General features: G+C 31.1%; 1 protein-coding gene across 1 annotated transcript in view; it reads right to left on the reverse strand.

The window, feature by feature from the left end:
* Positions 1–7206: 7206 nt before the first annotated feature.
* Kul (Kuzbanian-like) overlaps positions 7207–22513 on the reverse strand; it is a 238871-nt gene continuing 223564 nt past the window's right edge. The window contains exons 8-11 of the mRNA XM_065498141.1: positions 16597–16725; positions 11355–12073; positions 10796–10961; positions 7207–9922 (exon numbers count right to left, since the gene is read on the reverse strand). Coding sequence (XP_065354213.1) covers positions 7811–9922; positions 10796–10961; positions 11355–12073; positions 16597–16725 — 3126 coding nt within the window. The 3' untranslated portion in view covers positions 7207–7810. The remainder of the gene's footprint in view (positions 9923–10795; positions 10962–11354; positions 12074–16596; positions 16726–22513) is intronic.

A 22513-nucleotide genomic window follows, 5' to 3' on the forward strand; every position in this document is an offset into this window, starting at 1 on the left:
TTTAATTTTTTATGAAGGCCTCCCTAATATTTATTCATTTGTATATTTCGATGGCTTAATATAGAAAGGTCGTATCTCAACTTTTTGTTACTTTAGAGGAGAAGGAAAAAACCCAATAATATCAGAAAGTGAAATTGAAAAAAAACAACTAAAAATTTGTAATATGGGCAATTCCACGAGAATCGCTACCACGACTGAAAACACAAAAACCCTTGAAGCTTTTTTTCAAGATGATTTGAATAGAAGAAAATAATAAAATATTACTATGTGAAAGTATTTAGATCATATTACAACATTTTAAAGACAAAAATAATAGTTTAAACTGATTACATTTAATTTTTTTATGTTTTAGGTATGTTTTAGACTAAAATTGCGGCGAAAACTTGGCTCCCAATTAGCTTGTAGTATGAAATGAATTTGACTCTGATTGTTTTTTGGCTATTGTCAAATTGTTTATTGAAACCTAATGTATACTTTCTCTTCACTTTTTTAGTTTTTGTATACATATATTTACAGAATATATATTGTTTTATTATAAGAGAAAAATCTGTCACGTACGATATTAAATTTTATTTATTATAAAATCTTCCAAAGATTGTTTGGAAGATTTGAAATTAAAAGAAAACATAACGCCTCTCACGATTCGACTATTTTCGCATATTTCTACATGTACCTCAAAATGAGTTCCGTTTTATGTCACGTACGATATACCCTTATTTCGCTCAATATTTTGGACAACAGTATTTCGAAGGAACTTTTTATTATTTTAAAATATAGTACCCTCTGAATGGAACATAAAGATTTAAGTTATTTTTCAGATACTCTTATTTTTGCAAAATCTATTCCACTCTATAGGCGTACAAATGTCATGTATGGAATTGCCCATATATCAAAAAATATTTTTAGAAAAGTAGTTTGTTTTAATATAAACCAACAAATACGCATTCAACTTTAAATGAGTTAGGGGTTTTTCTTTTAAACGATTTTTTAAATGAGTTAGGGCTTTTTTATTATTACTGTAAATCTGTTATTTGTCAACATAGAAAACTGAATTTGGAGGTCTCTTTGAGTTTTGTCTACCAAAATATGTAAAAAATCTGATTTTGTAAAGAAACGAGATACGACCTTTCTATATTAAGCCATCGATTTGTATTATATTTATGTGAGTATGAATCTGTATGTTTATTTATGATTTGTGTTTATTTTTAACATTACTAATACAGAGATAAATATCAGCAAAAATCCTCTCACATACAGATTTACTGATACATATGTATGTATACTAATGCATCCACTTGACAGACAGACAGACAGACGGACAGATTTGCATTATTGCGATTTGCATTCGACTAATATTTTTATAATTATAGATTCTGTTTGATTTAATAAATTTGTATGTAAATTTATTTAATATGAATTACATTTTAAATAATAATAATAATCACACACACTCACTCTCCCATTCATTGGTATATGGACATGCGGACATATGAAAATAAATTATCAAATTAAATATACAAAAAAATATAACAATAACCCCGTAAAAATTTTGTTTAAATGTGCAGTAATTTAGAATCATAATATACGATTAAAAATATGTAGCTTTATGGAAACTCAGATTTTAAATTCTGAAATTTTTTTTTTAAGAAATTCTAAAAATGTTAGGTTTGTTCTTGTATTCTTCTTAAGTATAGTTCTCTAAAACTCTTATTATTTATCCGTACCTACCTTTTCATTTTAGTGGATTTTGGAAATAATTTTTACAATGAGCCAAATACTAGAATAAGTGGAAAAATGTTTTTTGGGGTATTTGTACTGGCAATTTATAAATGTGCATGTATTTATGTACATACATATGTACATTCGTAAATGTATTTGCGATTTTTTCTTAGTATTTACAAAACAATTTATATAAATTCCCAAATAAAACCAACAAAAAAACACTATAAATTACACATTAAAACAGCAATATACATACATACATCAATGAAAAAGGTGCAAGTAAAAATTATAAGGTCACGTACTTTTCGGTTTGTTTATCCAAAATATTCAAATTATATGAAACTACAAATGTTTGGTACAATTAGGTAAACTAATTGTTGCTCAGATAAGAATTCTTTCCTCTAAATTGATTATCGTTCTATTTTAAAACCAAAATATTCAAAAATGTATATTTTATAGTTCTTCATAATTATAAGGTTGTCTTGCTGATAACAATTTTATCGTGACGTTCCTTTAAAATGATTTGCGAGCACTCCTGGAATTTAATCTATTTCACGGATATCATCATATCTTTATGGTTCCTCTTGAGCTAAACGCAATCCAAAACATTGCGAAATCGCCACCGATCTATAAATATGATCTATAAATAATACATTTATTTAATTGTAATATCTTAACTGTAGTCGCAAAAACAACAAATGCGAAATAATTTCCGAACAAGGAATCAATGCTTATAAAAATGGTAAATAAGTAAAGTTTTCCTGCAATGGCGCACAGTGGTTTAAAAACTTTTTTGTTGGAAATAATTCGGTATCTTGGGAACTAGTGGAGATATTGTTACGAAATTTCACATGGTTTTAGCTGGTTTCAAGTTGATTTACTTTTGTTCAGCTTCCTAGCGCTAATGGGGGCAAGTATGTAGCCCCTCAAAGTTGGTCACCTCGGGTCTCAAATTTAAAAAAAAAAAACGCCAAAAATCCATTTTTCACTATGAAACATCACAAAAGCTTATGGTGAATGTGTTCCATCGGTTTTGACGCGCGAGAGATGGTTTGTGCGGTTCAGAAGTAATGATTTTGCTTGTTGAAGATAAACAATTGGAGGCATTACTCCATGAAGATTGTTGGAAAACATAAAAAAAAACTTGCAAAATCATTGGGAGCTACTCAAGTATCAATTTAAAAACATTTGCGACCAACAGTTAAAAAGTGTTTAGAATGAAGTCTTAGGGAAGTTTTGCCTCAGCCGCTTTATAGTCCAGAACGTGACCGGTCCGACTACTATTTGTTTCGATCGATGCAGAATGTTCTCTCTGGGATACGCTTCACTTTGGAACAGAGTATCCTATATTGGCTTCATTCGTTCCTGGACTCGAAAGATGAGCAGTTGTTTTGGCTCGGAATCCATATGTTGCCAGAAAGAAGGGAAAAGGTGATAGCTAACAATGGCCAATACATTTGGTTAAATGTATATTGCACATACAAATGTTTCAAAATAAAAGCTACACATTTAAACAAATCACGCATTTTTAAGTCATACACCTAATATTTTGGTTTAGAAATAGATCAGAAATCAAATGAGAGCAAATGATTCATATCGGAACAAGGTTTGAGAAACAATTATTTTAGCCAAGAGTATCAACTAGGGTGATCGATTCTTCGACATATTTTAGAAACCGGGTTTCGGTTTCCTCGAAAAATTGCAATTTAATATAAACCGGTTTCGGTTTCGGTTTTTTAATAATATCCGGTTAACCAGTTTTTTTGGCAAAATATTAAAACGCCTAGAAATAAGAAGGAAATAATTTTTTTTTTATATTAAAGATCTCATACTTATGATAAAGAATATACATGTATTCTAATTACAAAAAATAAGCCTTTTTAAAATGCTTAGATACTTTTTAATTCTAATTTTGACTACTTCTTTTAACGTTCACAAGGTCTTCGGGTCAAATTCGACCCATTTTGATATTAAAATTTAATTATTATCAACTACGTTTTAGAAACACAAATGTGCCAAAAAAATATCTATAAAATATGTTGCACTTAAGGTCATTGGGTCAAATTTAACCTGGAGCTAAAATCTTAAATTTTTGTTACGCACAATTAAGATAAATATTTTCTTTTCATCATGCACTATATTTCTATGAAAACTGGGATACCCCTTGTATATACCAAAGCTATTGATTTCTTAAGATACAAATTTGACACAGTTTGAAATTAAGATTGAGTTTTTTTCAAAAATGAGTGGTTGATATCTTACGACTTTTATTTATTTTTTTTTGTCACTACTACAGGGTAATCTACGAAAGATTCCGGGATTATACGAATCAATCCTGGTGCAGTAGAACAGATTGCAAAGTGTCCAGGGCCTTATGGCCAAGACTGAATGCGAACGCGACTGGAACACTGATAGAGTTGGATAGGTATAAACCCAGGATTATAGTAGGAGTGATAACCGGTCATTGCTCAATTGGAGCCTTTAAGGGTAAATGGGATAATGGCACACAGGACTTCTGTAGAGTATGTGGGGATGCAGAGGAGATAGAGACAGTAGAGCACATTATGTGCAACTGCCCTATGCTACAGGGTCACAGACTTAGATGGCTAGGAAATAGATTTCTGGACGAACTTGGTAGTGTTGCTGGTTGCAAAGGGAATAGGGTGGTTATTTAAGGGACGTTCTACGGCAAGTCCAAATCCGTAAAAAGACTTATCTTTCCTTTCTTTCTTCTTCTTTTTAACAGACGGAATTTTGGACTTTTTTCTTACTCTAAGGCTATCATCTTTGTCTATCTCTATTGAAGGGAATCACAATGGACCTCAAGGTCTCCGAGTGGAAGTACATACAATGTACACCCCTTCCTAACCTAACCTAACCTTTATTTAATTTCAACAACTACGTTAGGTTTGGAAAAAATATATATTTTCTATTGGGGTTAAATTTGACCCGAAGATCGTTAACGTCAAATATTTGAAGACCTTATGAAGGTTAAAACAATCTCATAGGAATAAAACACAGTTTAACTCTTTGCGGTTTGGTGGTTAGTTTACTAACCACATTTCCTATAGTCTTTAAAACATAGTTTATTGGCATCTATTGCCATTTTGCTAAACAATTATATTTTTTGAAATCATCGTTTATGATTTTTTGCAAAACTTTGCCGTCTGGGTGCTCTGGTTAGATAAATATATTAATTTGAAAATATTGGAAAAATCAGTTTTCTTTCACGCATTCAACAAATAAAAGCACAGAGTGTTTATTGTTAATCGAATTCAGTATTACTTTGATATTTCGGTTGTTTGGTCAGAAAATTTAGTCAAAAATATTTGATTTCAAAAAAATGTATACGAAACAAAAATTGTTATCATAGTTATTTTGAATGCCAACCTCCACGATGGTTAGTAAACTAACCACATCACTCCACAAAAATCCTTGGAATGGGTTGGTTTTTTCATGTTTTGATTCATTTTTTTTTCTTACTTTTTATAATAAACTAACATTGATTAAAGTAAAAATGCAATTGTTTTGATTTTAAACTTATACATAAAAAAGCGTGGCTGAAAGACTCAAATTTCTTTGGAGTATATCGAATTGTTTCCTTTATTTTTATATAGCTAAACATTGAAAATGATATTTCACTCAGTGTACTTGTAGCACGTACATACATATATGTAGTTAACAAAGCATTGAGTAAGTTTTCAAGCTTTCCAGATAGCTTGTGACATTTTTATAAATATAAAAAGTCATATAAAATAGTTGGAGTATTTTTTTAAAAAGTTTTTTTGTTTTTGAATATTTTTTAAAGATTTTAATACACTAAAACTCATAAAAACACATTTTTAGAAAAAACCGGTTATTCGAGGAGAATCCCCCGGTTTCTTCGATATTCGAAATGTGAGCTTTTCGAAAAAACCGAAACCGACTTAACCAAAAAAACCGGTTATAACCGGTTATTAAAAACCGGGCCGATCACCCTAGTATCAACCCATACTATTTGTATTTTTGAATAAACAGAAGAAAAAGTAACCTTATAATTTTGATGGGCACCTTTTTACGTATTTATGTACATATTGAGCTGTGTGTATCTGCGTCAGGACAAATAAATTTAATGGAAATGCAAGGATTTGAAAAAAAACACACACACAAATACAAACAAAAAGCATTGAACAACTTAAACCGCCATAAATTAATTTGAGATTTTTGTGATTTTATTTTTTCATTATTCTATTTTATTTTATTTCATTTCATTTATTTATGTTTGTGTTAATTTTTATTTTAATATTTATTTTATTTTTACAATTTATACATTAATTGACACATAAGACATGTTTAAAAATGTATGTAATTTTAAGCCTACAATTCATACGGAATTATTAATAATAAAATATTTAAATATTTTTGTATCATTTTTGTTTATTGATTTATTTGTTGTTTATTTTACACACAGTTCATTTTACTATGTTGACAATATATATATATATATATATATATATATATATATATATATTTGTTTTTTTATTACTTATTACTTAGTATTTTATTATATTTAATAGTTAATTTGTTTTTTCTTTTCCTTTTCTATGTTGGTTTAATATCATACATACAATTTTTAATAAATGAGAATTTTAAAAAAAGATACAATATATTAAATAAAAATTAAATTATAATAAAATAAAATGAGAGTTTTTGTTTTAAACATAAAATTTACACATTTATACAGTTTTCATTATTTTAGACTTAAAATTTATTTTAATTTTTTTGTTTTAGTTTTAAATAATTTATTAATAAATAAACTACGATCACAAAATAGTTTTGAAGACTTGTTATAGTTTCATTTCTTTTTTTTTTATTTGTTTTTGCTTTTGGTTTTCAAAATCAGTTTTAAAGGATTTACATTCAGTTTTTGAATTGATTTGTTTTATTTTTTACTTAAATAAAACGTAATAAGGAATGGACTTTATTAAAAATACGAGTAGATTTGTTAAGGCAAGAGTTGATTTGATATTTTGACATTGATGTTTCTTAAGGAGAATTTGTTTAATAAAATATTGATGTAAGGAATTAAATTAATTGATTAATTTATTTTGAAATGTTTTAAGCATTCGAACAATTTCCAGAATATAAATGTATAACTCAACTTTAATATTCTGATTATTTTTCAAATATTTTAAAAGTTTTACTTAATCTAAAATACAATGTTGGAAGATTCAGCACTTTAATTTCAAGAGAGATTTAATTTATGTATTAAAATTATTTTGTTTTTATGTTAGACTGTTTAAATTGAAAGTAAATTTAACATTGACTGAAGCATGTCTTTAGCCCAAGTTTTGTTTTGATTGTTTTTAAAAAAACATCAGTTGAAATTGTGAAATCAATCATTGTTGAATCGTTAAAAAGTCATTATTTGTAAAATTGAATTTAAACAATTTTAAAATCCTTTTTATGTGTACAAATATGTCCTGCTTCAATTGGTTCTTTTGTGGAAAATCGAAACAACAAGCCAATAAGGAGGAAAACTTTGTCTACAGCATTCAAGTATTTTATTAAACAAATTTATTTCAATTTGTTATGGAAGGGAGTGGGTAAGGAAAGGAAAGAGTGACAGGGAAGTCTTCTAGTTTTTGTAATTTTTTTATTTGTATTTTTCCTCTTACAAAAATAATCTAAGAAACTTTTGTTACACGTAAAATTTTTGTAATTTTTGTTCATGTTTTAATATCAAAATAATACCATCCATCCATGCTTTCATCCATCTATCCATCCATCCATCTATCGTCTTGCAAAAGTTTAAGTAACTTTCGCTTTGAAATTTTAAAATTATTTAGTATTGTAGTCCAAAAGAGGGCAGTGAGGCGGCGGTAGTTTTTCTTGTTTTTTTTATTTCAGCTTTTCTATTTGTTTCGTTTTCTCTAACACCAAATTTTCGAATATTGAAAATATTGTGGCAGGTTTGTGTGAAAGTAGTGAGTGGTGGTAGTGAGAGTGGGAGCACATTTAAAAGCAGCAGACGCAAGGAATTCTTAATCAATTCATTGGTATTCTACCTACGAAGGAAATGACTCTGTCGAACTTTATAAACTTTTGACTAACTAACCAAATTTTCAATATCGGACACCATGACCTCTAAGTCGGATGGCAATTCCGAGTTGTTTGCATTTGAGTTTGATTGAGATTTATTGCTGACTGCTGCGTTGCTGCTGTTGGTGGGCAGTGGTGGCGGATGATAGTTGTGGGCATGTTGCCGTACAGAATTTGATCTTTGATGGCCGGTGTGCGGCTGTATTGGTGGCGGTGGTAAACTAGATCGACTGCGTCTTTGCTCGTTCTGCATGTTGTGGACAGTCGTGGCTTGGGGGTTAAAGGGGAAATTTGTGTGATTTGTATTATTTAAGTTGGCTGGCGAATTGCTACCCGTACTGGAGGAGGATGAATTGACCAGACTAAGACTAGCTCTGGGTATATTGCTAAAACTGGCTCTTGAAGAACGTTGAGCATTATAAGATGGCAGTTGAGTGGGTAAAGCTGCTGCACCGGCAGGCGTTGATGATGACGATGATGATTTGGCTAGAGGATTGGCAGCCGTTTGATTTGTATGCGTGGAGCTGCTTATGCTACGTCTCAGGGGCACTGCCTGTGACTGCAAATGCTTGGATACTTTTAAGTGGTCCGCTGCAGCATTTGTGGCAGAATCTCTTCTCAGATTCATGTTGGAGTTACTTCTTTTAGTTGGTGGCATGTTGGCCGGCAATGGTGGATCTTTGCCATTTTTATTTAGACTTGACTTTAAATTAAGACTGCTACGTTTTTTTGATTTACTTAAATTACTTTGACTGCTGTTGATTAAATTCTGTGTGCTGCCAAAATTGCGGCTTAAGTTGTCAGCATTACTTTCGCTTAGTTTGCGCGAATTACGTGCTGCATCCATTACGGCAAAGGGGTTGCTGGAACTAGAGGATCTTTGAAATTGTTGTTGATGGGCTTCCAGATTTGACTTGCTGGAGGAGCGCTTTACACTGTTTGTCATAGAACCTCCACTGCCTGAGGCCACACCCGAATCTCCAGTGGTCACAGCTGGATCACTGTGTCGCTTTTCATTCGTCTGCATAAATTTCATGTTTTCATAGAAGGGATTTTCCATTTTGGAAGGTGCTGTTTTGGGATTAAGGGTTTCGTAATTGGGTTCATTTAAGGTTAAAATTTGATTGTCCTCGTCATTATTGGAACGTAGTAATAAGGCGGCCCGCTTGGTTTTCTCACCCAAAGATTTCACGCCACCACCACTCCCGCTGCCACCACCATCCATCTGATGACTTCCACTGGATCGCTTATTGTCTGTTCTAGAGTGTCTTTTGAATTTATTATTGCTTATGTTGCCCATCACATGAGTCTTAACCTTGGTGTTCTTTGATAAGCGAAGAGCAAATCGGAATGGCGGTTTGTATACCACCTGTAGCTTGACCTTCTCATTGGGCAGGTTGCCCATGCTTTTGCTTTTGGTGGGTGTTTTCTGCACAAGTCTTTCGGGGGTACTTTGTGATTTACTCATTACCTTCCTCACCTTGGAAGAATGTTCGATGTGGGAGAGTGGCTGAGCTACTATGGGCGATTCCAGCAACCATTTTTGTACCTTGCCAAAGGTGTTTGTGTGATTAACCGGGGCTCCGCCCAAGGCAGGGCCGGTGCGAGATGAATAATCTATAATTTCTTTACTGTGTTTCTTCTTCTTTGATTTCTTAAGATTCTCCTCTGCGTTGACCACAGCATTTATGACGTTGTGAGCAGATTTTCCCGTACTGCCCGATACTCTATTCTTTTTGGTTCTGGCAGGTTTCTTAGCATCGCCCACTGTGCCACCGTTCGCAGTGTTCACGGTGGCAGTATTGGTGGTTAGGCTTGCCCCATTCGTAGTGGTAACTTTTGTGGCCCTGGCATGGGCATGTGTGGATTTGTTTGCATTTTTATTGATTTTACTACCGCCGATCTTTGATTTGTTACCATTGTTGGCTGGATTGTTGGAGTTGCTGCGTTCGCCTCTTACCTTCTTTTTGAATGGTACTTTTGTACGGACGGCCGTATGCACGATAACGCCGTTGTTGTCGTCGGGTAGACGTACGGTTTCGGTGGTGGCGCTGTGTATTATTGTGACAGATTTCAATTTCAGATTTGATCGCTTCGCCAGTAGCTTCGTGCTCAGTATCTAAAGAGAATAAAATACAAGATAGGAAATATTAGATTCGATTTTTTAATAAACTGAAATTTTAATTAAATAACAGAATTTCAAACTAAAACTTTAATGTTCTTCTTTGGAACACGATTACTACTAAATATCTTACAACATTGATGGGGTTAATATGGTTTCATTACTTGTAGCTTGAAATACGCCTTTGAAGATATGAAATACTTATTACGTTTTACAACCTGATGAGTCTGTATGAAATGATTATTTCAAATATTTGGGATTTTTGTAGCTTTAAGTTTGTTAAGGATGATTTTTAAGTTTCCAAATACTACGTACATACGTTCATGTTATATTTTTGCTTTAAAAAACTTACTATCCTTTGGTGGAGCATTTTCTAAACATTCTTTCTCACGTTCATCTTTTAAAATATTCGAGACAAACTTCATAATCTTCGAGTGTCAATTTTTCATATGTGAAATAGAGAAAAATACAACAAAAACTTGAATAAAAATGACAAGAAAAATTAAAACATTTGGCTATTGACATGTAACATGGCGAAGGGGTGGTATGAATGATATAAACAAAAATATGGAATGGAAATTGTCTTCAATGGTTGTCTGCTGGCTACGTGACAAGTGATGACCACTTGAACTTTTTAGTCCGCATTTGCATATACAACACATATCCATACGTAGGGAAAAATAATCCAGGACGAAAGTAAGACAAATTCATCAGGCTACTAAAAATGTAAAGTTAAACTGGACACATAGAGCTTGCAGCATCTCACATGTGCCAGGAACAAATGAATGTTTTCACAGAGTTTTTTTCTTTTTGTTTGTTTTTCGTACAATTTGCAAGTATTTCGTTTTTTGTCATTGTAGTTCTACTTACCAATAATACAAAAACGCCAATAGCCGCTAAAGCAACTGTATACCAGTTTTGTTGCATCCACTTTTTAAATGTTGCAATACTCTCTTCGGACAATAGTAGTTTTCGCAATGTTGCCAAGGGGCCAGAGGGATCAACTTCACGACATTTCTGGAAGACATCACAGTAACTGATGTGACAAACGCGGCACAAGGCAACGGGATAAAACACATACATAGACACAAAAAATAGCATGAAAAGAAAAATAAAAACACACATAAAAATTGAGATGAAAAATATTTTATATTTAGAATTTGTTTGTTAAAGTTGAAACAAAAAATGTTATTTCAGCTCGCTGTCATACATAACAAGAGCTTTTTTGTGGAGAAAAACTAAAAAAAAACTCTTGGTTGGCTGCCTGTTTGCTGAGCAATTTCGTAATGGATGCGGTCATTTTAAGAGATTTGACACTTGACACATAAAATATTGCACAGTTACTTACTAAACGTACAAACTGTTTGGTTTATGTGCAACATTTTATTTGAAAGAGTTAGAGAGACAGAAAAGGAAAGTTTTAACTTACCCATTGTAGTCATTGCAAGGAGTACCAGGTTTGGCATACATATCGGGCACATCAAATGGTGCATCATTCCATTCGAACGAACTGCGACAGGGATTATCTTCTCCGGGCAGTTTGCAGCACAATTCACAGGATTTGATTTTGTCATCTTTCGGACCAGGAATACATTGACACGATTCCAAACCGTAGGCCAGACAAATACTGCCAGTACATTCTCCCATATAGCAGACAAATTCCTTGTTGCAAATTGTTTTATTGGGCTTATTGATGGAGGGCGGACATTGAGGCATGTGACCATCACAGAAACTGGGATCTCGGCAGCCGTTGTCATCACGACACTTATCGCCATACTTAAGTTTACAATCTCCCGTACAGCAGGGACCCTGGGACGGGCTACACATGGCTTTCGGCGTTAGAGTGCAGGGTTTCTCGTCTATACGTGAATGCCTTGACATGGGAAAGCAACACGAATCTTTGCAGTCTTCCTCCCAGCCACAATCACACTGTTCACCTGGCTCGACCACACCGTTACCGCAAATAGAGGTTTGTGGCTCGGTAAAGCAGCCTTTGGTACTGCGGGCTTTAGCATTAAGCACCGGCTCAATGGATTTCAAGGAACATGGTGAGAATTTATTGTTGTTCTTCTTGTCGCCCGATGTAGCACGGGCAAACATAATATAGTTGCCATCTTCACCACCTGGAGTACACTGTTCGGGATCGTGCTGTAATTTAAAGAAAAAATTGGAATTCAATGATTAGTTGTTATTAATTTATGAATGCCTTAACATCAATAGAGCATTTTGTAACTGTATTAAAAAGTTCTAAATTTAAGAGGTAAATAGCAGACCAACAAAAACTTCTTAATGTCTTGCAATTACTAAACAACTTACTTTTCAAAGACTACTTCATACCGAATTCAATACTTAGAAGTTGTTTGGTAATGAAGGATATATAATCTGATATAAAATATTTTTTTAAAAAATTCATTATAAAATTCGTTCAACCATTTACTGATTACATTTATACTAATTCAAATTGATTTAAGTAATTTTTTCTTCATTCAATTTCTTTTTTTGATAATTATTTAATATTTAAGTCCCTGTTTGTTAAGTACTTGCCTCCAAAAACATCACAGTGTTTAAATAATGAGTTAAAATGCCAATGTATAAGTAGTGAAGATGATATTAGTAATAATATGGAAGTAAACTAAGATTTCGAATTAACAGGTTTTTTTTCAACTGATTTATTCATTTCGAAACAAAATAGAAATATATCTGAATTCAGTTTCAACGATTCCATACAATTGTTTAATCTCCCCAATTTAAAAACTGATATGGTGAGTATCAAACCAGAATGTTTCAGGTTCATAACACAGGGCAACAGAATCAAAAAAAAAATATTAGAGGCTTTTTAAACCACTAAACAATTTTGATGTATTGTGGTTCCAGTAGTACAAATATGGTGCAAATTTTAAATTTTAATCTATATATATAAAAATGAAATGGCCCATGTATGTATGTCATCACGTGAGAACGGCTGGAGCAATTTGGCTGATTTTTTTTATTCGATTCGAAATTTTCAGGAGATGGTTTGTAAAGAAAAAATATTAAAAAATTCCGGGTAAAACTCGGAAATTTTTTTTGGAGTCCAGTCAACTATAATAAAAAAGCTCCCCAAAGTATGCAGTGCAAAATATATATTTTATTTGCAAATAAATAAGAACAGTGGGTTGCAGAAACTAGAAGAACTAACATTAAAAAGCCGCGCTAGTCAACTAGTTTTAAATAAAATTGGAAATTTAATTTTTTTAGACGATTATCCACAAAATTAATGATAACTCAAAAATGGTTAGTCCGATATTATTAAAATAATCTTAGAAACATTTCAATCTGTTTATATATCGTGTTTCAATCAGCTCATTAGTTTCGGAGTTATAATAACAAATTGAAGCAAGAAATATATTTTTATCATGAAAATAGCTAATTTTTGTGTTTTAAAAACTCATGAAAAATCGAAAACGGAAAATATTGTTCAGGTTAATTACTTTGTCTCAAAGCAGCTTATAATATCAACAAAATGATATATCGAACATAAAAATGGATTGATTCCTTTCGTATTTATTCACAATTATGTAAATACGCTAATTTTCACAAAATTTTACTTTTTTGTTTGATATACATAAAATTGAGTATTTAATGTTCTTCCTTCGATTGATTGAATTTAGAAAATATTTTCCCCATTCCATCTACAAATTTTCAATCGGCTCAGTAGTTTCTAACCGTTTTTGAGTTATCATTAATTTTGTGGATAAACGTCTATAAAAATTCACACTTTTACTTAAAAATTTAAAAAAAAAACTTTCCATAGATGGGACCATATTTGTTCTTAGGTAGCCATGATGCATCAAATCTATATAGTGGTTATTCAAGCCTTTTTTTGCTGTTAATCTGTGTAATTGTTAATGTAGCTCCTAGAACAGCTTTCGTATATTTAGCAATATTTTTTATTATTTTCTAAATACATTTTACATTTTTTTTATGTGATAGCTGTATTAAGTGCTTAGAATATAAAAAGAAATTATGTCAATTATTTTGCGATTTAACTGTATGTTATGATGCGGATATTTATGATTTGTCACTACCTTATTTTGTTTATGCCTATGTAGATACATACATACATATGTAGACACGTATTTTGTCTAACCCATTTTCTTTGTTCTCTTTTTTCTCTTTGAAACTTTCACTTTTCATAAATCCATGTTTCCTTGTTTAATTGCTTGTAAAAACTCAATCGATTTTGAATCCTTTTCACTTCATCAGTTGCCTGCATCTCTATTTGAAATCAACTTTGGTTTCTTTTTTGTTCTCTCTATCTCTTCGCATCGATTGCTTTTGGCGTTACTGCACTGAAACTGAACTAGAGAAAGTAATTTGTCCTTGTTGCAATTAAATCGATGCTTAAAGATGTTTCTATGTGCGAATGTGTGTTGAATGTACGAAAAATAAAACACTCTGACGATTACAGACAATCATTCAACAAATAATTGCAACGAGTGGGTGTATATTTGTTAGTGTGCATGAGTGTGTGTAGTGGAACAAGTAAAAAAAAACGAAAAAAGTCAAAACTCAAGAAATTGTTGCTTTTATGGGAACTCAGACACACACACACTCACCCATACACTAATAGATTGATATTTGTGCAAGTGTGTAAGTAAAATGCTCGTAGAGTATTAAAAAAATCCTTTTGTGTTTATGAGTGCGCGCTAGTGTCTGTATTATGTGAATGTAAGACTGCATTATATAACATCCTGTTTCCTCTTTTAGTTACACTCTATCTCTCTCTTACTTGCACATACAGTTGCTTGTAAGTGTTGCAATGTCACAAAATGGTTTTACAGTGGTACACACCGTTAAAGTGATTTTCGGTGATTTTCAATCATTACAAAATTTTGAAAATTTATTTCTGTTTACAAGAAAAGAAATTGGTGATAATTTACGTTGTCATTCGAATACAAATTATTCGAATAATTTTTTAAATTAGAATAAAAAATATTCGATTAATAATTGTCGATTAATCGAATAAATTTATTTTCAAGTTAAAATAAAATATTTTATAATTTAATCTGGTTGGTTAATTTACCATTTTGGATGGTAAATTAAAAAAGATTCTAAAGATTTTCTACCAGCCTTATACGATTTTAGAATATTCTGGATGAATTTTTCGATTTTCTCTTCTTTATTTGTTCGAATAATCGAGAAAATTTTAAAAAATAATTGATCACTCGAATAATGAAACATTATTAACTATTATTCGATTAAAATAAAACTCGAATGATTTATGTCTATATGAATGTTATTTATGATGAATTTTGTGTATATACCAACTATTTTAGGAGATTTATGCACGTCAAAGTGAAGCGGGTCTTATATTGGAGCTATGTCTAATTATGGACCGATCAAAATAAAAATAGCTGACATGAAGCCGCATATATAAAACTTATTTGGAGCGAAATTTGTGTAGATACCTACATATATAATTTAAACATTTATGAGCCATAACGTCCAATTTCTGAAGTACATTTTGTGGGATAATAATGGCCTAGTTCCACAAGGACAAATCCAGTTTCAACAGGCTTTGTCCTCGGACCGAAAAAATTATATGTACCAAATTTTATCGAAATATCTTTCCAACTTCGTTCTGTACTTTGCGTGCAAGGTTTACATGGTAGCCAGACGGACGGACGGGCGGACAAGAAAGTGATTTTGAGTCGATCGGTATACTTTAAGGTGGGTCTTAGACCAACATTTCTGGACGTTACAAACATCAGCACTGACGAAACATACCCTCCCCACTATGGTGGTGTAGGGTATAAAAATGTATACCCATTAAAGTGTTCTTTCGGAAAGAAGACTTATATGGAAGCTATAGTAAATTATAGATTGACACAACATTTTGAGAAGTGATTTTCTGTATAAGAAATTAACTTACTCATCGACTCCAAATTTTGGTATTAAATTATAATAATTTTTAAAAGTTGTTCGTTCATTACTTCACCATAATGAAAATCATATCTTTACTAAAGGTTTTGACATTGAATGTATGGTGACATGTTGAAGAGTGCTCAAAGTTGACAAGTCATTAATGGAAAAACCGATATAAAAAGTATTCGTGCTGAGTTTTCACCAAATTGCTTTGATTTTGAGATCCAATAATCCCCTCCTTTTCCAAAAATGTACCACTGTATGATCGTTGTAAAAAAAAGAAATAAATGAATAGCGTATGTTTGGTGAATCACAATGTTTTTACAGTTCCTGTTGTTAAAAAAGTTCAACATAAAGGATTTTATGCACACGCGACGAACTGTAACTAATTGCATTAAGTGCATTTTACAATACACATACAAAACTACTATCACACAGACATACACAGACACAAATAAATACATATACATATGAAGACATCCATATATTGCTGTGTGTGTCTTTTTATGAATTTTCATTTTAATATTTTTGGTGCACACATCCTTTATTGTTGCTTTTTGTTTTTTTTTTTACTGCAAGTTATTTTTAGAACTTTAAATGAACTGTTTTTTTTTTTTGCTTTTGACTCTTAGAACTTTTTCAGTCAATGATTTATGAACTTTGCTACTTGAGTTTTTTTTTGTTATTACCAGCAACCTTGTGTGCTAATAAAATAATAATCTTTGAAGTAAAATACGGTTTTTTTGGGGGGTTTTTCCACTTACCGGTGATCCAAAGTTATGGCCAATTTCATGGGCCAATGTAACATGGGAAACAGCTGGCGGCACATGTTTGCCATAATTTAGTAATGTTACAATGCCAGTATTTAAGGATTTTAATGAACCACGATAATGCTGCAAAGGATTAAGAGAAATAAGAGAATTAAGAAAATGCATTTTAAATAAAATCACAACAAGTCACACTTATTATTTAATAAAATAATTAAAGACACAATACGAGTAAGAGTAAAATATACAAGAAATAAAATATGTAATTAAAAGCTTAACAAACAAACAAACAATACTTTCAAGTATTTATTATTTTTTAAATACAATATTACTCATACGCATTGGTTGGCGCAAAGCAGATACAAAAGAACTTTTTTACATTTATATTTGTACAAATGTACAAAGGTATTTGGCTGTATGCCTGCCTGGATATGAATAATATCTACAATTTATTTTTTTCTTTTAAAAAGAATTTCAAACGAAAAATAAAACTAAAAAATACGAAATACATAAATTTCTCATTCTTTCTTGTAATACATATGTATGTATACATTGTTGTTTATGTGAATGTTGTATTGAATTCAATACTTTTCATTTACCTTGTTATTAAAAAAAAGTACTGAAAAAAGAAAAATAAATTCTACTTTTACCTTATTCATTCCTCACATACACAGTTTTGCAAATTGCTGTAAAATGTATTTTATTTTACAATATGTATGTTCATGTGTATTATACTTTGATATGGATATACATAGGTACATTTGGATGTCTACATGACTATTACTGGTTGTGTGAATGTGTCTTTTGTATCCCAGCGGTTCTAGGAGACTGTCCAGAACTTTTTATATAACTAGCTACACGTGCATCTCCTAAGCAGGGAATCAATTGAACCTTTTTGATTACAATAAGACTATCGGTTAGCTGGTCCTAATTAATTAATGCATTAGACTCACATACAGGTTACATAGTGTCTAGCTATCTAACTGCTTACATTATCTGCTACTAACTAGTTATTTTAACCCCTTGTGAACCAAGTCTACAAATCGTTGAACAATTTTATTTTTTTCATGAAATATTGAAAATAAGGACTTCAGATAGTTATTTACAAAATTTTAACTTTGTGAAGGACCTGCATGGAACCGAAAAGGATATGTAAGGATCCGAAAGGGACCTGGTACAGTTGGGTTAGCATTAGCCAAAAGATAAAAAAATCATTGATTTTTGTTTAAATTTTATTTATATATCGGTTTGTTTTGTAACTTTTATAATATTTTCTATTATAAGTCTATTTTATGGTATTTTACGAAACAGTATTTTTTATCCTTACGACATAAATAAACACCACAATGAGAACATGAAATAATTCACCGTTATACTGGGTAAGCGAGTTTGCCAGGGCAAAAAATATATATTATTCCAAAGATGATAGTGTACTTCAAAGTACATTTAGGCAAAATGGGTCAAAATATGTTTTGTTTTAATTTTGTAAGCTTATTATTGTTATGATACTTATAAGTACCGTCGGTCGACAAAGGGTTAACATGTAAGGGTGTTAATTGACCTTAAATAGGCAGTCCAATAATTAGTCCTGGTGGGTAAAATAACTACTTTCTAAATTGCAATACGAAATAAACGTTTAACCCTAGAAAGATAATCTTATTCATGAGTAAAATTTACGCATGCGTTTTGGAAAGCGAAATTTTGGCATTTTGTTGATTAATTTAAAATAAACTAATGTTGATTACTTTCTTCAATACACTTGAATATGTTTATATATATTTATTATCAGAAAAAGCAATAACAAAAGAACCATTCAGTAATTAACAAAACTATTTTTGAAAGAGTATGCGTAAATTTTACGCAGATTATCTTTCTAGGGTTAAAGTGACTACAGTCTAATTTACTTAGAGACACTAAAGTGACAATTGACTGATAGGTTACATGGGATGTCAGTATCCTCAAGCAAACATAAAATAAACTGTATGAGAATTATATCAGCACAATTTTAATATAAATAGGTTTTACGAATTACTAACAAATTTAAAGTGACTACATTCTAGATTACTTAGAGCTACTTAAGTAGCAATTGTCTTCTCCCTAGATTACCAAGGATGTATAAAGTAATCAATTAACTTATGTCTGCATTACAAAGAATACATACGAGTCAAATGACCCAAACTATATAAATTGGAGTCAGCCAAGTGATTACACCTTAATGACAATTAAGGGATACATTGACTACTTGCTTAACTGCTGGGATGTTTGTCTACATAGATTTTATATGTATAAGAATTTGTTATAAAAGAGTTGTTATATTTCACCTGAATATGTGTAGAAATGCCATTTTAACTGGGTCATTACTTAATATTGATTTCCTGATATTTTTTTTTATAAAATTTATTTCTTTCAACACAATGTACGAGGATTGCAATTGCTGTAAGTGGGTAAACTATCAGAGATTTGATTTAAAAACATTTATAAGATTTGTGTCTTTAATTCGAAATCCAAATCTGCACCTTAGTGATAATTATGTCATTCAAAATATTTTTATCTATATTAGAATGTTGTTGATGTCAGCTAGTAAAATAGGAGTTTATAAGAATCCAAGATAGGTGATAAAACTATCTTCTAAATCTTAATGGTGCACACTTTTTTTCTTAAAATTGCACATATTCTGATACACGCAGAGAAAAAATATAGTTGGGCATGGTTACTGTAACCATTTTAATATTGTTACAAGTTTTCTAACTATATTATAGTCACAGTAACCATTTACATGGTTGTGGTAACCATAATATGGTTAATTTACGTTTCGCATGATTGTATCAACCATATATAGGTTACAGTAAACAAATATATGTTTGTGACAACCATTCATATGATGAAGGAGTTATCATATTATGGTGCTCTCGGCTTAAGGCTTATCATAATCTGAGAACAACATATTATGATAAAATTATTCATCATAAATATGGTTGCCACAAACATATATTTGTTTACTGTAACCATATATATGAATGCACTTAAAACGAAAAATAAACTATAAAATGTAAATAATGTGCACTTAAAAATGGTTCTCTTTTGGTTCGGAAATATTGAACAAAGCAGCTTTTGGCAATTATCATTGGACATTAACAAAATAATAACATATACAACAAAAATATGCTGTTATGAGAAAAATAAGCTATTAAATGCTCAACAAGTTAAAATATGCACTAACAACTCAAATGTCAAAATTTTTACAATTTTCTGAAACGGATAAATGGCTAACTAACTCATATGATATTAGATATTTTTGGTTGCTCTGCTTGTGATATTAACAAATTTTTCTGTGGAATAATGTCATCTAACATTATTACCATACAAACAAAAAATTTAGCAGCTGACAAATTCTCATAATTACGTACAAGGAAACTTGTTGGCTTCGAGCTTGGCCAATTAACAAAACTGTAGCATTTAGCATTTCAATTATGTTTGCCTCACAAGAACTGATTGGCATTGTCAAAAGCCCCAAAGGTTTTTAAAGAACTTTTATAGAAGTATAACTCTGTTTGTTTTTTTTTTCTTTCCACTCAGACGTTGTAATGAAATGTAATTGAATTTTTTGTTCATAATTTGCAATTATTGGTTTAAAAAAGTTTTAAACTGAAACTTAGTTTTTCCTAATGTACAATAATAGACGTATATGTGTTTGAGTGTATTTATCGTTTCAATTAACAGCAAATCTATAATTGAAAAGTTTTTGTTTTCTAAATTAAAAATCTGTATTTTTTTCTGTTTTTTAAAAGTTAAAAATTTCTGTTTAAATTAATTGGAAACAATAGAACAAATTGCTTAAATTTAAGGATTATTTCTATATATGATTAAGTAAAGGTGTTTTGTCTGACTTAGAATACAGCTCTATAATTGCATAATATCAAGATGAATATAAAAATTTCAAAAATCTAGATATAGCTGGAACATTAGAAAACAACTATCTATTAATTCCCATTTCAAACAAATAGTGTGAATTGCAATGAAAAACAATTAGCTGCTGTCTATTTATTTGATTTAATAAATTTTTGCTGGGTTACATATTAATATTTTTATAAATAGAGTTTTTGTTAATTTTTTATTTAATCAGAAACCTAATTAACCATGAAATTTAACCAATAATATTTTATTGCTAATAAAATTAATACGAATACTAATAGCAAAAAACGATACACATACAAACCACAAAACAATAAGCAAATATTTGCTTGTTTACATTGTTCACATGTTTCAGCGATATTTGGACTTGTAGATGTGTGTTTGTTTGTTTGTATATAATCACAATCACACAAACACATAACTGAACAGTGGTTAACATATGTAATTATTCAGGCGTTCTCAATCATTATCAAATGTCACAGAACTGTGTCGTTAAAAAAAAACAAGAGCAACAGACATATTCAAATTTGCTTTAAATTTTATCTTTGTTTTTTATTTTTTCCTTTAAAATAAATTCATATTTCGCGAAAAAAAATCCGGGATTTTTTTCAAATTTGTTGAAACATTTGTACAATATAAATTTATTCAAAGTATTGGCCATTGTCAGCTATATCATTCTGGGAACATATGGATTCCGAGCCAAAAGAACTGCTCAACTTTCGAGTCCAGAAATGAATCAAGCCAATATCAAATACTCTTTTCCAAAATGAAGCGTATCCCGGATAGAGCGTTCTGCATTGATCGAAACAAATAGTAGTCGAACGGGGTAATGTGGACTATAATGCGGTTGAAGTAAAACTTCCCAACCGCTTCATTCTAAATACTTTTTAACAGATATTGCAACTAGAGTATCCAAAACCGAAAACCGGCCAACCGGTTTTTTCATCCTTGTAAACTACACCGGTTTCGGTTTTTTCAACTTTTCGGTTTTTTGAAAAACCGGTTTTTGTAAGACGGTTAACCGGTTTTAATGAAATATATTTCATAAAGCTAATTCAAACATATTAATGAAAAACTTAGATACCATTTTTAAAAATATTGATTTATTTTATAGAAAATTTAGCATTTGACAATGTTTCGCAAAAGATATAAAATAATTGCATAAAGATAGAGCCTTAAGAATTCAAAAATGCAAAATTTGCGAAGATTTAGTACACAATTCTTAACACATTTCCTATTAGCGTCCACAAATAAAAATAAATATAAGGAGACCTTTTTCATATTAAATACAAATTTTATATAAACCCGTTTTTTTTAAGACAAAAACCGAAACCGTTTAACCGGTTTTTTTAAAAGACAATAAAAACCGGTTTTTTCAAAGACACACTTTTTCGGTTAAACCGGAAACCGGTTTTCAAAATTTTCCGGTTTTTTGGACACTCTAATTGCAACACATGTGTAGCCGTATATTTTGAGCTATTTTCGGCCAATGCTCGTTTCAAACGAATATGTTACGTTCGGTACAGTTTCTCTGTGATGGTGTGGCTAGATTTAAGCAGCTCATAATCGATAGGACCATTTTGGTCCCACCAAATACGAAGCATTAGCTTAGCCCCATGGAAATTTGGCTTTGTGTCGATTCGTTTGGTTAGCTGGGCTTCACATACGATCTATTACACTTCGGATACTCGTAATGAATCCATTTTTCAATAGCGTCCAATCAGAATTTCAGACATACAAAATCGTCTTTCAAGGTCTCTCAGTTTCATTTCGTATGGTAGCCAATAACCTTGCTTTTTAATGAATCCTGCTGCTTGCTAGCGGTTGAAAATTGCTGATTGAGTAGCATGCTCTTGTTGTATTTTTGTACTTTTTCACCTGGCCTGGGCGATCTTTGTTTTCCGTGTCAAATTCACTACTTTTGAATGGCACTTGCAGATTGAAACCGATGGAACAGATTCACAATAAGCTTTGGTGAGCAATCAGTTTGTTTCAGCGGCAC

This window comes from Calliphora vicina, chromosome 1 (assembly GCF_958450345.1).
Source record: "Calliphora vicina chromosome 1, idCalVici1.1, whole genome shotgun sequence".
Taxonomy (NCBI): domain Eukaryota; kingdom Metazoa; phylum Arthropoda; class Insecta; order Diptera; family Calliphoridae; genus Calliphora; species Calliphora vicina.